General features: G+C 39.1%; 2 protein-coding genes across 2 annotated transcripts in view; one reads left to right on the top strand and one right to left on the bottom strand.

Moving 5' to 3' along the window:
* DHX57 (DExH-box helicase 57) overlaps positions 1-2,826 on the bottom strand; it is a 55,336-nt gene extending 52,510 nt beyond the window's left edge. The window contains exon 1 of the mRNA XM_047069382.1: positions 2,765-2,826. The gene's annotated coding sequence lies outside the window, so the exon portion shown is untranslated. The remainder of the gene's footprint in view (positions 1-2,764) is intronic.
* On the top strand, positions 710-8,996 carry MORN2 (MORN repeat containing 2). Its single transcript, XM_047069214.1, has 7 exons — positions 710-718; positions 2,553-2,855; positions 2,926-2,992; positions 5,401-5,451; positions 6,005-6,111; positions 6,950-7,086; positions 8,805-8,996. The coding sequence occupies exons 1-7, from the start codon at positions 710-712 to the stop codon at positions 8,905-8,907; spliced, it is 777 nt and encodes a 258-aa protein (XP_046925170.1). The 3' UTR covers positions 8,908-8,996.
* The last annotated feature ends 7,762 nt before the right edge of the window (positions 8,997-16,758 follow it).

The following is a 16,758-nucleotide window of genomic DNA, read 5'->3' as shown; positions in this document are numbered from 1 at the left end:
CCACTCAGGCACCCCTGTAGCTTTAGACTTTAAAAAGGCTAGAATTTATTTTGTTTAAGAGATGCTAAGTATGATAGGAAGTCACTAAAGAGCCGAGGCAAAAGACTGCTAAGACTGACTCATGTTTTCAGAAAATTACTAGCTGCTATGTGAACAATAGACTGTAGAGGGGTGAGAAGCCAGGAGGCCAACTAAGAAACTACTCAGTTGTTCAGGCCAAACAAATACAGAAAAAATACAGTGGGTCGGACTAGGGTGGGAGGAGCAGAGTTGAAAAGTGGTCACAGATTCTGAATGTATTTTTTTCAATGTTTTATTTAGTTTTGAGAGAGCACAAGCAGGGGAAAGGCAGAGAGAGAGGGACAGAGGACCTGAAGCGGGCTCTGTGCTGACAGCAGAGAACCTGATGTGGGGCTTGAACTCATGAACCACGAGATCATGACCAGAGCCAAAATCGGATGCTCAACTAACTGAGCCACCCAGGTGCCCCCCCGAATGTCTTTTAAATGTAGACAAATTATAGGACAAGTATGAGACAGAAACGTCTAGAAGTACTATAAGATTTTTTTGGCTTAGGTTAACTGGGTAAATAGTGGTGCCATATGCTCAGAACTGTAATATTGGGAAGGAAAAGATCTGGGTGGGGGAGTCACAAATTCAGGTTGGATATGTTACATTTGAGCTGCCGGTTAGATACTCAAATGGAGACATGTTGAAGGTAGCTGAATACACAAGTTTGCATCGAGGGGAAACGTAAGATGATTTCATTTAACCCTCTAAAAACCTTGTAAGGTAAATATTATTTTCTATATTTCATAGAGGAGGAGGAGACTAGAGCATAGATAAATTATATGACTTGTTTAATGTCACCTAATGTCTAGCAGCAAAGTCTGGAGCCAGGGTGTGAAACAATCTGTTTGACACCAAAGCCCAAATTCTTTCTGCCACATCTCCTCCTGCTCACCACATGCATGTACCTTGTATCGTCAATTCAAAGTTTAATGATAAACCAAACCCCTTTGAGTTGTGCCTGGGTCTTAATTTATAAAAGTAACCACAAGGAGAGGTCAATGTCACTGAAAGAAAAGTTTAATGTTATTCACCATTTGGCCAGGAAGGAGAGAGGCATGTCATGCCATGCCATGCCAGGCCACAGGAGGAAACACCGGTGTCAGGAGGCACAGAGGAGCCAGTGGAAGGCAGAAGGCACAGCCTTTCTTGGGGTTTCTGCCAGAAAGGCAGGACAGAGTAAATAGTTTAGGATTGGCTAAGTAAGATAATTCCAGCAGGCTTTGGGGCTCAGGGGCTGTCCCTCCTTGGGTTGATTTCAGGGAAGGGAGGAATTGGCTTGATGTGCAAAAATTAGATAAAGGAGGTAGGTGGTTGGGGGTTGGTTTGCAGATGAGAGGTGTGTTCACAGGTCAAGGTGTTAATTAGCTATCCCCAGGAAGGGCAGTTTCTTCCTAGCCAGCGAGGCCCCCAGTGTGTCAAAATATAACAAAGTATGACAATAAAAAATGACTAATACACTTTTCCAATCCAAATTTTAAAATCCTTTCACTGTAAGTTTCCTCTGACTCCAGATCCTCTTAGATATGAATATCATAACTCTCAAACTCTTCTGTAAAAACGGTGAAACTTATACATATACTCACAAAAACGTAGGGTCATTAAAAGCTTAACGGGAGGCCAAAACAATGAGACAAACTGAATTCTATAAACTTGCGCATCAATAATTACCTACTATTTCTAAAATTCAGGAAAAGGGAAAGGATATACAAATCAGACAGAAAGATTAGTGCTTCAGCTCAAAAACCACCCAGACCAGGTAAATCTGTGTAGTAAAATACATTAGGGAAAAAAAGCAAAAAGAGACTGTCCTCTGATTTTTAAAAAGAAGAGTGGCTAGCCAACCAGACCAAGCCACAGCTAGCTCCCTAAATAACGATCAACAACTTGTCTCATACCAACCCAGAAAATGTCACCCTTACCTGATCTGAGATCTGCTCTCAAAATGTTGAAGGAAAACTTGCTGGCTATATCCAATAGGACTCTGCCCACATGTTTGAAAAGGAATGGGAATTAGGTTGTATAATCTACATGGATGGACCTCACTATTCTATTCCATTTAGCCTGGGAAGGTTCCAACTATCTTTCTACACCGTAGACACAGGGACCTAAGTTTGGCTCAAAGAGTATCCTTTGTTTCACACCCCAAATAGGCCCCCAGGAACAGAATCACCAGCGGGGCACTTAAAACTGATCACACACCATTCCGCTCCCAGGCAAATCTCTGACTGACCCCATATATCCGGCTTCATGCTGATACCTGCACCTGGTACCTTTCTTCCAGCATACATCGTCTCCAATGAGCCACTCAGTTTGAGACGGTGACAGAGACAGGATGCAATGCAACCCCTTACCCCTCTTTGAGCTGAATTGGGCTCCCCCCCCCCCTCTTGCCGGGGTGTGGACAACCCGGAATCCTGATGGTCCAGACTCACCGGCCCCAGCTAGCCAGGATGGATCCCGCCGGGCGGGATGCTCCTTAGACCCTGGCCACCCCCGGAGAGGGAGGCGGTAGAAGGATCCGCACACGGACAACCAGGGCGGAGCGCAGACCACGCACACGGGCACACATCCCTTGCCCGCGGAAAGGGAGGCCGTGGCGGGTTGGCAGCGCTGCTTCCCGGGGTGGCTGTCAGGAAGGAGCGCCCAGGATTGAGGGGTCCCACCAAGGCTTCGCCACCCACCGCGATCTCACCTGGAGCGGCTCAGCCGCGGCCCGGCTGCAGCTGCACAGCCTGCTGCCTCCCGATTGGCTCAGCTTCGGCTCCTCGCCTATTCGCTTCCGGGTGAGAGGTGCCTGGTCGCCCCGGCAACCGAGTCGCGGTCCGCGCTGAGTAAGCGTTTGGTTCCTTCAAGGCCGTAGAGCTGGCTGCCCAGGAGGAATCGCCGAGTCAAGAAAATCTTAGCAACACACCTCTGTCAAGTAAGTGCCCTTCTCCCAACGCCCTGAGCGGGGAAGGGCACCTTTAGTAGAACTCGCATGAAGCCAGATAGCTTCATGGTGGTAGCTCAGGTGTGGGTGTGACTATTTCCTGACGGTCCTACACAGCTGGTGGCGTGGGGGCGCAGAGACCCCCCTCCCCCGGCCTAGAAATCAGACACCTGGATTCTAGCTCTGATTCGGCCATTGATTTGCTGTTGTGACATCTTAGGCAAGTGCCATCCTCTCTGGGTTTGTTTCCTCCATGATTCCAGATGGTCTCCATCTCTTAGGTTGCCCTCTAGCTCTAACATTACAAAGTTTCGAATGTGGAACCATGTTTTAGGGCATTTGAAGACAGTTCTGTTTTTTGTATGATCAAGTTAAGCGCTCTGCTTAATAAGCATTTAGCGATTGCTTTCCAAATGCCATTCATTCACTAGACATTGAGTTCCTACCAGCAAATACTAAGCACTGAGCTAGTCACTAGAGTGAGAACAAAGATTCGACTAATTCCTGATCCCTAACCTAAATGAGCTGGGTATTGTGATAGGGGATTCCACCACAAAAGCGTTATTTTATTAGGGTTCTAAGTACTATGGTAGGGATCAGCCCAGGGTGCTGTGGAGACTCCCAGATGCATCTGGGAGTGAAGGGAGATCAGACAGGCTTTGCTCAGGTAATACTTGTCTTTTTCTTTGTGCCTTTTTCTGGGATAAATTTTCAACCTCGTTTTCCAGTTCACCAATTTACTTTTCAGTTGTGTCCATTATGCTCTTCAGTCCTTACACTAGTTACGTAATTCATTTCCTAGGTTGCTAATTGGTTCTTTTTCATAACCACCTCTTCCTGTCTTAAGGATACTAGACTCTCTCTTTCTCTCGGTTACAGTATTTTACAGTATGTTATAGTATTTTAAAGTCTTCTGCCTATTTTCTTATATTTCCTCAAAGGGGATGAATCTCTGGTATTTCTCAATTGGCACCTAAACTAATTAAAATTTTTTTTAATGTTTATTCATTTTTGAGAGACAGAGACAGACAAAGACAGAGAGACAGAGAAGGTGGGGGAAGGGCAGAGAGAGAGAGAGGGAGACACAGAATCTGAAGCAGGATCCAGGCTCTGAGCTGTCAGCGCACAGCCCAATGCAGGGCTCAAATTCTAGAACTGCAAGATCAAAATCTGAGCCAATGTTGTATCCTTAACTGACTGAGCCACCTAGGCGTCTCCTGAATTAATTTTTAAATTAAAAATATCAGTTCTCTTGCCCTACCCATAGAAATTCTGATTCAGTAGTAAAGGAACGTGCAAGCATCCCAGGTGATTCTGATGCACGAGACACATTTTGAGTAACATTCTGGTAGACTCTATTGTCCTAGAAGTTAAAATTTACTTATCTTCTCTACATATATGTTTTCTTTGGTATTGGAAAAAAATAATTTCTACTGATTTGGTCCACTAAATATTCCTGTGCTTTGATGCATTGATTCCCCTCAGTTCTGTGGTTTTCTTTCTTTCTTTTGACTTGGTCTCCATTCCAATCTCATTTTGTTTAGACACTTTCACTGCTACTTCTCCCCACTATCATTTACTATCTTTCTTTATTTTCTATTCCCTCCTTTCGCCAATTCCTCACTCCATTTTACCTTTGTGAGGGCATCAATAGGTCATATAGGCTACCCAAGAGAAAGAAAAACATATATCTGTACAAAAACTTATACATGAGTGTCCATAGCAATGTTGTTCATAACAGTCCAAACTGGAAACAGCCAAACTGTCCACCAATTGATGAATGTATAAACAAACTGTTATTTCTGTACAATGGATTATTATTTGGCAGTAAAAAGGGATGACGTACAGCTACATGCTACAACATGGATGAACCTTGAAAACATGCTTAATAAGTCAATCACAAAAGGCCACATATTATATGATTCCATTTATATGAAGTGTCCAGAATAGGCAAATCCGTAGAGGCAGAAAGTAAATCAGTGGTTGCCAGGGGCTGGGGCTAGGGCTGGGGTGAGGTGGAGATGGGGGTAGAGAAGAGGTGGGAGTCGAAATTAGGGGAGTAGAGATTAACTGCTAACATATTCTAAAGTCAGATTGTGGTGATGGTTGCATGGCTATGAATATGCTTAAAAACATTGAATTATATACTTTTAAAGGGTAAGTTTTCTGGTATGTGAATTATATATTAATAAAGCTATTATAATAAACACATAAAAATAGATCATCTAGACAAAGTTATTTATTTCCCCAAGATCCTGCAGTAGACACTGGAAATCATGATATGCTTGTGATCATATGAAGTGAGTCTGTTTGGTTAGCTCTTAAAGCACATTTGTTATAGGTCTTCTGACATAAAAATACGTAAGCTTATGTGATGTTTCTTAAATCTTTTAAAACAGCTGCAGAAGTGTATAAGATAAACTTTGTATTTCCAAATGGAGACAAGTATGGTAAGCATACACTTCAATTACTTTTCTATCTAGACTAAGATTAAATAGCATAAGAGTAACAGCATCATGAGACTGTAAATTTTGTAAAACTACTATTGGGATATCAACTCCATTAAATAAAACTAACATAGAAATACAAATAGATGGACAGATTTTAAATTTAAACTCTAATGTTAAGTCTAGACAGTATGCCTTGGAAACATATGTACAGGATCTATCAGTCTTCCTGGCTGGTTTGTTTCAATGGTTACAAGACCTCCTAAGGGGTACCTCACTGGCTCAGTCGGAAGAGCATATGACTCTTGATCTCAGGGTTGTGAGTTTGAGCCCCATGATGGGTGTAGAGATACTTAAATAAATAAACTTAAAAAAAAACCAACACAGGACCTTCCAAGTCCATGGATCTCCTTATCTCTGGTCTCATTGGTTTCAATGCTAGACTCAGAGACCCATAAGGTGCAGCTGTGATTAGTCCTGAACATAAATACTTTATTACCTAGTGAAATAAGGTTCCCATTCATAATGGATCACAATATATTTCTCTCTTGTTTAGATGGTGACTGTACAAGAACATCTTCTGGAATCTTTAAGAGAAATGGAATAGGTATTCATACCACTCCTAATGGGATTGTCTACACAGGAAGCTGGAAAGATGACAAGGTATCATTGCTGTTTTCAATACTGACAGTGGATAAGTAAGTCTATTGGTTACATGATTCTTGGCATTTCACCATTAATCAAAAGCACATGTGAGTAGGCTACACAGTACAAATAACTGATACAAACATAGGAGTAATATTAAAGTCATACAGTGTTTATTATCTTTTTTTTAAGTTTTATTTATTTAGGTAATTTCTATACCCATTGTGGAGCTTGAACTCACAATTACCGCCCCCCACTCAATGAAGAGTCACTTATTCCTCCCACCCAGCCAGCAAGGCACCCCTATCATCTTTATTATCATCTTTCTCATCTCCTACTTACTAAGTAAGGCTAACCTCACTACAGAATTTTCTCATTTAATCCTCACAGCAACCGCATGGGGTAGGTACTATTAATGTTCCTGTTTTATAAGTGAAGGAAATCAAGCTCAGGTTTCTTGCCCAGTGAGTGATGAAACCAGATTCGTACTCAGGTCTGCTTGAATACAAATGTTTGTTCCTAACAACTTTTTTGTACTGTTTCCTGGGCTAACTAAACTGTTTAAGATTTTTGATATATTCAAGATATCTTGAGGACCCTATTTTCACCATCATGGACCCCCCCTTGATGTTCAAATGCCCCAGATCAGGAACATTTGACTTGGTGGACTTCAGGGAGAGAGATATATTTAAAGGACAATGATAAATGGTAAATGTTGTCTAATTTTTGTGGAAATGGTGATACAATGATAGATTAAATAATAACTAAGTGGATGATAGACATATATGTGCCTTTTTGAAGTGTTCTAGGGAAACTGAATATTAGTTACTGAGGTAATTTCCTTTGTCACAAACAGATGAATGGTTTTGGAAGACTTGAGCACTTTTCAGGAGCAGTATATGAAGGACACTTTAAGGACAATATGTTTCATGGATTGGGGACTTACACATTCCCAACTGGGGCAAAGTATACTGGAAACTTCAATGAAAATAGGTGAGCTTAAAATAAAAAGTCATTGTAGTTCTAAAAGGTTCTTTTCAGGCATGTTTGCTTAATTATTATATTTAGTCAATGCTAAATATTCTTTTGTAATATATTTCATTAAGATATATTTATTAAGAATTCTTGGGTTAAAAAAAGTAAAAAGGAAAGAATTGTTGGGTTATTTTGGGGGGCAGAATGTTATAAGAGAGGCTAAGACCATTATGAGCCTCCAAAAGAAAATCCCATTCTTGGTGATAATCTGTTAGATTTTTCATTTATTTCCTCTTAACTCTCCTCTTCCTATAGAACTTTTTACAGTCAGCTTGGAAATGGAAAGCTTATAATAATTATAGAGAAAATTTAGGCCAAAAATTACTTTCACTTGAAATGTGCTGATAAACTTTTAAAAAACAGCCTTGGGAATAATTTCATAATTGTTTATTGCCTTTGACCTGATATATGTGTACTTTTACTAAGCTAGTTTTTAAAATGTAAGCAAAATTAGTTAGTTTTCAAATTGTAGAAATGTACCCACTGTTGTCCTCTCTGAGCTTATGCTTAAAGGAAAACTACAGGTGAAATGAAACATAAGCACAGTTTCATAAGCTTAACCTTCACACTGAACACCATACTGTGTCGTCTAGAGGCTTATGTTCATTTATAAATACTGCTTTATTTATTTCCAGAATTGAAATGCAACCTAATTATTATGAAATGGTTGATATAAGTACATTTTGAGGTGGGCAGAAAAGTGTTCACCTATTCTGACTCCAATGATAACACAGACTTTTTCCACTGATGTTAATAAAGGGAAAAAAAATCTAACCATGGAATAAAGGTCTGTTTATGTCTGTGAAGTACATTTTCACCACTCCCAAGAGTCTAAGAAAACACCCACATAGAGCACAGCACCTCAAACATCGTTGATGGTTAATAAATATTTGTTGAATAAATAAATGAACTAATATGAACTTTTCATTTTTTAACTGATTATTTTGGTTTTATGTAAATTTAGTGTATGTGATCCTAAAATCTTGGATTTACACTGAAATTCGTACAATGACAATGTCTGGAACAGTAATGGTTTTGGTAGGATATGAAAGCAGGATGCTGATTTTTATTTATTTATTTTTTTAGGATGTTGAATTTTATTATATTTATTCATTAAAAAATTTTTTTAAATGTTTTTATTTTTGAGACAGAGACAGAGCATGAGCAGGGCAGGGGCAGAGAGAGAGGGAGACACAGAATCTGAAGCAGGATCCAGGCTCTGAGCTGTCAGCACAGAGCCCGATGTGGGGCTTGAACTCACAGACCGTGAGATCATGACCTGAGCTGAAGTCGGACGCTTAACCAACTGAGTCACCCAGGTGCCCCTCATTTTTTTTAGTGTTCATTTTTGTGAGAGAGCGAAACAGTGTGAGTGGGGGAGGGACAGAGAGAGAGGGAGACACAGAATCCAAAGCAGGCTCCAGGCTCTGCGCTGTCAACACAGAGCCCCATGAGGGGCTCGAACACAAGCCATGAGATCATGACCTGGACTGAAGTCGGACGCCTAACTGACTGAGACACCCAGGCGCCCCTAGGATGCTGAATTTTAAATCAAAGTTTGAAAGTGCAAAGATACCATTCTTTAGGCATAGAGTATAATATGCCAGACAATCTTCTTTCCGGACTGTAAATTCTTGGTCTTGATTAACGAACAAACTTACTTTTCTCTATTGCAGGGTAGAAGGTGAAGGACAATACACTGATGTCCAAGGACTGGAATGGTGCGGTAACTTCCATTTCACTGCTGCTCCGGGCCTGAGACTAAAGCTCCACATGTAGGATATCCTGCAGTAAAGTTTTAATGTAGTAATGAAAGCTTTTAGTTGTAAGGAAAACACTGAAATCAGTCAGCTGAAATAACTTCATACCCTACCTCTAGATCATAACTTTGCCAATAAAACCATCACTCACACCTTTTTGAACTTGATTTTCATCATCGTATACTCAGTGTAAAATAAATTATGTGATTCCTTTTAATAAACACAGCAGAACTATCTAAATCTTGGTAAAGTCAATTTCCAATTCTGTGCCTGAGTTTTGTCATCTTATTTATTTATTTATTTATTATTTTTTTTTTTTTTTAATTTTTTTTCAACGTTTATTTATTTTTGGGACAGAGAGAGACAGAGCATGAACGGGGGAGGGGCAGAGAGAGAGGGAGACACAGAATGGGAAACAGGCTCCAGGCTCTGAGCCATCAGCCCAGAGCCCGACGCGGGGCTCGAACTCACGGACCGCGAGATCGTGACCTGGCTGAAGTCGGACGCTTAACCGACTGCGCCACCCAGGCGCCCCTGTCATCTTATTTAAAAAGTATACCTGTGTGGCGGCACCTGGCTGGCTCAGTTGGTTGAGTGTCCAACTTCGGCTCAGGTCATGATCTCACGGTTTGTGAGTTCAAGCCCCGCATCAGGCTCTCTGCTGTCAGCACAGAGCCTGCTTCAGATCCTTTGTCCCCCTTTCTCTCTGTCCCTACCCCACTCACACTCTCTCTCTCAAAAATAAACATAAAAAAAAGCATATCCGTGTGTTAAAGGAAACTATCAAGAAAATGAAAAGACAATCCACAGAATGGGAGAAAGTATTTACCCATCATATATCTGATACAGGTTTAGATTCCAGAGTATGTAAAGAACTCATACGTAAATGTATGTAAATAAAAACACAAGAGTATGTAAAGAACTCATACGTAAATGTATGTAAATAAAAACACAAACCCAATTAAAAAATGGGTTGAATAGACTTGTCTTCAAAGAAGATATGCAAATATCTAATAAGCAAATGAAAAGATGCTCAACATCATTACTCTCTAGGAAAATGTGAATTAAACCTACAATAAGACAGGACTTTACAATCAGTAGGCTATATTGAAAAAGACACAACAAAGGTTGGCAATGATAGGGAGAAATTGGAAACTGCCAACAGTTCTGGCAGGAATGTAAAATGGTACGGTTGCTATGGAAAACAGTTTCTCAAAAAGTTAGACATGTAGTTCTCATATGATCCAGCAATTCCTACCTTGGGGACATTCCCCAAAAGAATTGGCCTGTATGGGAATGTTCATAGCAGCATTGCTCGTAACAGCTCAATATTGGAAACAACCTGTCCATCAACTGATGAATGGATAAACGAAGTGTGGGATATCCATAGAAAGGAATGTTTTCAGTCATAAAAAGGAATGAAGTACTGACCATGCTACAAGACAGATGAACCTTGAAAACATTATACTAAGTGAAAGAAGCCAGTTGCAAAAGGCCACAGATTAGCCTTTATGTGAAATGTCCAGAATAGGCAAATCCAGAGAGATAGGAAGTAGATTAGTGGTTGCTGTGGGAGGGAGGAATTGGAACGCATGGGTTTCTTTGTGGGGTGATGGAAATTTCTGGAAATAGTGGTGATGATCACACAACCTTGGGAATACTAAAAAACACTGGATTGTTCACATTAAAAGGGCAAATTTTATGTGTGGTATGTGAATTATATTTCAATTTCGTCAAAAGTAGATCTATGTGTCCTCACATATTCTATGCCAAGGAAGCTTCTTTACCTTGTAGATAATATAATTTAAAAATTATCAGTGCAGTATATGAAAACTACATATTAAAACTACAATAAACTACAATAAAACTACAATAAAGACCTGAGGGTTTGCTGAAACTATTTTCCAAAACTGACAAATGGTGTAAACAATAGCTTCCATGTCATATTTCTTCATTCAAAATCTTATTGAAATTTGTACTTCTCAATATATCATTGCTAAATTAAAAAAATTTCTGTTGTACTACTATAAATCTGGGTTAAAATGTTTTTTAAAATATATAAATAAAGGGGTGCCTGGGTGGCTCAGTCAGTTAAGCGTCTGACTCTTGATCTTGGCTCAGGTCATGATCTCACAGTTGTGAAAACGAGCCCCATGTCAGGTTCCATGCTGAGTGCTGAGTGTGGAGCTCTCTCTCTCTGTCTTACCCCTCCCCTGCTTGCGCACTCAATCTCTCTCTCTCTCAAAAAATATATATAAATAAAAGTGGTATTTGTGTTAGTTTTTCATAATCATAGATCATGTATTTAATTTCAAAAGACCCTATTTTTAACTGTTCAAAGATACATTTTTAAAATTAGACACTTTTGGGAGTGCTGGGTCACTCGTGTCTGTTAAGTGTCAAGCTTGGGCTCAGGTCATGATCTCACAGTTCATGAGTTCAAACCCCACGTTGGGCTCTGTGCTGACAGCTCAGAGCCTGGAGCCTGCTTCAGATTCTGCGTCTCCCTCTCTCTACCCCTTGCCTGCTCATACTCTGTCTCTGTCTGTCTCTCTCAAAAATAAACATTAAAAAAAATTAAAATTAGACACTTTTGGATTTGTTGCTTAGCATCAATTGGTATGTTTTAGAATTAAATATTATTGTATTGTAATTCATACAAATTAAGATAAAGTGAGAGGCTGTTTTCAGGGAACAGGACATATAATGTTATTTCAAAACTTCTGGAAAATATAGGAAAATATCTGTTTTACTGCAAACTAAAATTTTCATAATATTTTTCTTTAAAAGTATTTAAGGCAACAAGATACATACTTTGGTCTTAAAATCTTTAACTTTTTGATATAACTTTTTAATGCTGAAGTTTCCAGTTTTATAAGATAACAAAGTCATTCCTTTTAAACAATTATCTTTCTTTTACTCCTTGAAACTAAATGCAGTTCAGTTGATTAGTTGATGCTAGAATTTGACCTGGAGCTTATATAATTAGAAGAGACACTAGTTTTCCTCATTTAAAAGCCTAGTTAGCATATGACAGTCTCGTTTCCGGGGAAGTCAAACCTCTCCTTTTTTTTTTTTTTATATAACCTTTAAATTAATTTAGAATCCAGATAAGCCTTGATCTGAGGATGATATAACCACAGCAAGCAACATGGGGTAAGTGTGTGCTATTATGTGCTTTGAAAGGCATTGAGAGGGGAAATATTTTCATAAAAGAAGAAATCCCATAAATCCTTACTAATTTAGATTCAAACCATGCCAACATTTATTTAAGCTAGCTATTTAAAGAAATAACTATTTAAAAGTTCTAACAATTTGTAAAACATTCATATATTTTCTTGCTTAATGTTTAAATTATATCATTATCTGTCTTTGCAAGTTATCAACTAATGAAACGTTCGGGGACTAAAGAGTTGCACGTTTACATATTAATCTGAAGCGGAATTAAATTTTGATAACAATCTTAAAGAAAAAATGACAGGATTCTTGATTTACAAGGCAGATAAATCCAACATGTATATGCCTCTTTGGGACTAAGAATAAAGAATAAAAAAGATTAGAAATGCCTTTTGTAACACATAAAAGAGACCAAAGATTCTATCAGAGTTCACTTCTCTAGATACAGAATAATGTGTGCTGATTAATTACACAGGGACATTAGAAACTTAATTCTAACTCTTTGTGGGGTTTTGGGAGCATGATGAGAAGAACTGGGTTTCACTTGAAAGCTTTCTATTCTTTACTTAAATGAGAATAGCATTCCATTTTAATTAGTAGTGGAATTATATGTGTTTTCATATGCTAAAACTAGTATTCTGAAAATATAGAAATACATCTTTTTATTACCCTTTCGTCTTTTTAAATAGCTCCTTTCAATACAAAATTACATTGCTGCAAATGGTATAGCTATTTCATTGAAGGTACTTCTGAAGGATTTAACAGAAATGATCAGAAATTTATACTAGAGAAATTTTTTGACATGTTTATTCTAAACAGTTTCTATGAATTTAATTAATATCTACATTTTTGTTAATACCATGGACTCTGAAAATGCAATCTAAAGCAGCCTGAAACTTCAGAGGCTTTTGAAAGGAAAATGATTATACTATTGTTAACTTTTAATACAAGTATCACATAAAAGTTAACAGGTAAATACTTTGTACAAATTTCACATACGTTTGGTTGATTTGATTTGGGACAGAACTGATGAGCCTCCTTGTTTCTCTTTATTCCCCTTCCTTCCTTCTCTCTTCTCTGTATACAAGAGTGAATATCAATATAGCAGTAAACTAGTAAACTCCAAGCAATGGGCACACAAAAAAGTCTTCCTTTCTTCCTTCCTCTCTGAAAAAAAAATTGCAAAATCACACAAAATTTTGCAAACAGTATTAGGAGATTTACAGATGGCCTGAATTTTAATCTATGGACCCCAGGTTAAGAATCTTTGATTCTGAATTTAAGGACTGGAGCATGAGTTTCCCAACACTTTTCTCAGTTTCTGGATTTTTATAAAATATAAGAATCAATAATTCCTGCTAATCTTTTCTCAGGGACAATGTTGAAGGTACTGATTCTCCAACTGACCACCTCCTGACACACACACACACACACACACACACACACACACACACACACTTTACATGGGAATACAGTTTGTCCAATATCCATAGTTTGATAGTCACATTACTGCTGCTTGTCCCTAATGACTTGATTAATTGATTAATCATTTGTGCTTTCAAGAGTGCCAGAAATCACCTTGGGAACCATGGAAGAAAAAAATCCTCATTATTTTATCTGTAAGGTGCTTTCTTCTCAGTGCCCCAAATAAAATGAACTAAACCACGAATTGCTAAATATTACAGAGGACATTCTTCTGATTATTTTGTTATCTGCTCCCCCCCTTATTGAGAAAGGAGAGGTAGTAGATATTAACACCCTTTTAAGTCTTCCTAAAATAATCAGAAAAATAAAAAGAGAAATTGGCAGCCGAGTAGATGCTCAAATTTGTTCATCGGAGGATAGCTCTAGAATTTATCCCCTGGGAATGAGGAAGTAGTGCTTTAGGATTTCGTGGGGTGGAGGTTAGTTATCTCAAAGCTATTTGAGAATACAATGCGCTTATATGGGTCTGTGCCAGCTCTTTCTATGTTTCCTCAGGCTATGCTGGCATGGTTTTAAGCGAGCAAGGAAGAGGCAAATGTTAGCAAATTCTTATGTTCTCTAGAAAGCTTCCTCTTTCTCTTAAATTTTCACTGGATTCCTAATGGAATGTGTGGGTGGACGGGGTGGGTAGAGATGGCACGTAAGGGTGGTAAAGGGATAATTGGGGAGAAGTGGAAAAGCTTTACTGTGTAAGGTAGCCTGACACCTGCTATTCACCATAATACCTGGGCAGAGGATGAACAATGGGAAGGAAGGGATGATTGTATTTCTTTGCTAAGATACTTTTCAATACTCTTTCCCCATCTACCAGTTATTCATGCACTCCCCCATTGACATCTAAGGATAATAGAAGTTAAGGTTCTGATAAAATTGTAGAACCAGAAAGTTCATTATTACAGCATATTCAGCCTCCTTTTAGTTTAATTCAAATAAGTGTAATTTTAAAAATTTCTTAATGGGTATATTCTTCGCATCTGACTCTGAGAATTACAATCCAAATCTTTTTCCTAGGCAACGTACACATTTAGCTCATGCAGTTATCTCTGAAATGTTGCTTCTGTGTCTTCCTGTCCTTTCTAATAGTTGCTTCTCTAATTCAGAGCATCTTTACCTCCTACTCTCTACTCACCGGCCTCTTTGCAGCTGGTATTTCCTCTGTCATGCCTTTTTTAGGAGGCATCTTCTTACTGAAGTCACATGATGGGCCTACTCTCTTGTTTAAAATCTCTCAGTGACTCCTCATTCTCTCTACTGCAGAGCAGGCTCCCAAAAAGATATTCATGGCCCTGTATCTGTCCTCAGTCTACCAGTCTAGTGCTTCCTCCTCCTCTACCCTTCACACTCCCTAGAATCTCCAGATGCACCTATGCCTTGTGACTTTCTACCTCTGTTCCTTTGCTGCTCCTCTTTTAACCATTTCTACATATTGTTCAAACCGCAGTTCAAATCCTATCTTCTTCATGAAATTTTCCATAATCCCCACAACTGGAACTCATCCTTTTTCCTCTGAAAGTTTTAGGCACCTTATATTTTTCTTCTTGCATTTCTTACTGCCCATCACATGCTGTAGTTACTCATGTGTCTCCTTGAAGGAGGAGTAATGTCACCTTTCTATTTCTCCTACTGCCTGGCACAGGGCTTTTTACATGATATGTGCTTAATAAATGCTTGCTCCATTGAAATGAACTATTTTCCCTTTAATCTACAAAAAGCTAAAAACTTAATTTTAGCCAAACTTCCTTCTTTCTTACCCAATAGAATGGCCCCATTTTTCAAGTTCCTATCTGAAAAGCTCAAATGAGTGTATAAAATTCAAAATGTGGGTGTTGCAAGGGAGGAAGGTAAAAACAAGGACTGGAGTGACACTTTAGAGGCTTCTGAAGAGTGGAGAATTCATTGTTAAGTAGAAGGGACGCACAGGCTCAAAGGAGAGAAAACTTTCAAGAATTAAAAAAGCTTCTTGGTTCAAGACTATTTCCTAGAGGGCCAGCATCTCAATAAGTTTGGGTTCATCTGTATATGATGGAAAAGCAAAAGAATAGTGGCTTAAACAAGCTAGAAGTTTATCTTTTATGTTAAAAAAAAAAAGCTCAGGGGTGCCCGGCTGGCTCAGTCAGGAGTCAAGAGTCAGTGACTCTTTCCTGCTTTGTCAAAGATTAGTTGGCTATATGTTTGTGGGTCTAGTTCTGGGGTTTCTATTCTATTCCATTGGTCTATGTGTCTGTTTTTGTGCCAATACCATGCTGTCTTGATGATGACAGCTAAGAGTCAGTGACTCTTGATGACAGGGTTGTGAGTTCAAGCTGTACATTGGGCATGCAGCCTACTTAAAAAACAAAACAAAACAAAAAACAAACCCAGAGGTAGGCAATCCAAAGCTGTTAGAGCAGGTCCTTGTGGGAAGGATCCTGGTTCCTTCGATCCTGTTCTTCTGCCGTCTGTAGTGCCTCCCTCTTGGTCCAGAGGGTTGCTCAGACTTCCCTGGCTCATTTGCATTTGGACAGCAGGAAGGAAAAGTAGGAAGAAAAAGATGTGTTCTCTCTTTTGAGGAGACTTCTCAGAGATCACTGTCATAATTTCTACTACTTCAGGGGTAGAATCTATTCTTGTGGTTATACCTAGCAGTGAAGGAGAAGGGGGAATGTAGTTTTTTAACTGGGTTACTAAAGAAAAAGGAACACTGGGTGGCAATGAGCAGCATCTGACAGAGCAAGTATCAGGCCTTACATTGTCCCTTATATTCCTTCAGGACAAAGAACAACATTATGCCCAAAAAGGAACATTTTTGAAAAATTTTTGTAATGTTTATTTATTTTTGAGAGAGACAGAGAGGAGGGGCAGAGAGAGAGGTAGACACAGAATCCGAAGCAGGATCCAGGCTCTGAGCTGTCAGCACAGAGCTTGATTGCGGGGCTCCAACCCACGAACCGCGAGATCATGACCTGAGCTGAAGTTGGACACTTAATCGACTGAGCCACCCAGCCTACCCCAAAAAAGAACATTTTAAGAAAATTTTCTGTAAAGTTAAAAGGAAAAAAAAAGAGCAGACCAAGCTGGAAATAAACATAGAGTCTCTTTGGATATAGGAGCGAACCTTGACAAAATGATGACGGTGACAAAAAAAAAAAAAAAAAAAAAAGACAAAGGTGGCCAAGTAAGCCTTTGGTCCCCCAAGGGCCCACATTCCAGCCTCTGGCCCCCAACCTTC

Source organism: Lynx rufus, unplaced genomic scaffold, assembly GCF_022079265.1.
Source record: "Lynx rufus isolate CCGP_SWC_20201006 ecotype Redwood Valley unplaced genomic scaffold, mLynRuf1.p SCAF_8, whole genome shotgun sequence".
NCBI classification, from domain to species: Eukaryota; Metazoa; Chordata; class Mammalia; order Carnivora; family Felidae; genus Lynx; species Lynx rufus.
Note: the sequence above shows the minus strand (reverse complement) of the source record. Positions and strands in the feature narration are given on the sequence as shown.

Excerpts from the sequence above, each read along its gene's own strand:
- MORN2 (XM_047069214.1), top strand. Across the intron at positions 5,452-6,004 it reads TCCAAATGGAGACAAGTATG|ATGGTGACTGTACAAGAACA; the intron begins GTAAGCATACAC and ends TCTCTTGTTTAG. Across the intron at positions 6,112-6,949 it reads GAAGCTGGAAAGATGACAAG|ATGAATGGTTTTGGAAGACT; the intron begins GTATCATTGCTG and ends TGTCACAAACAG.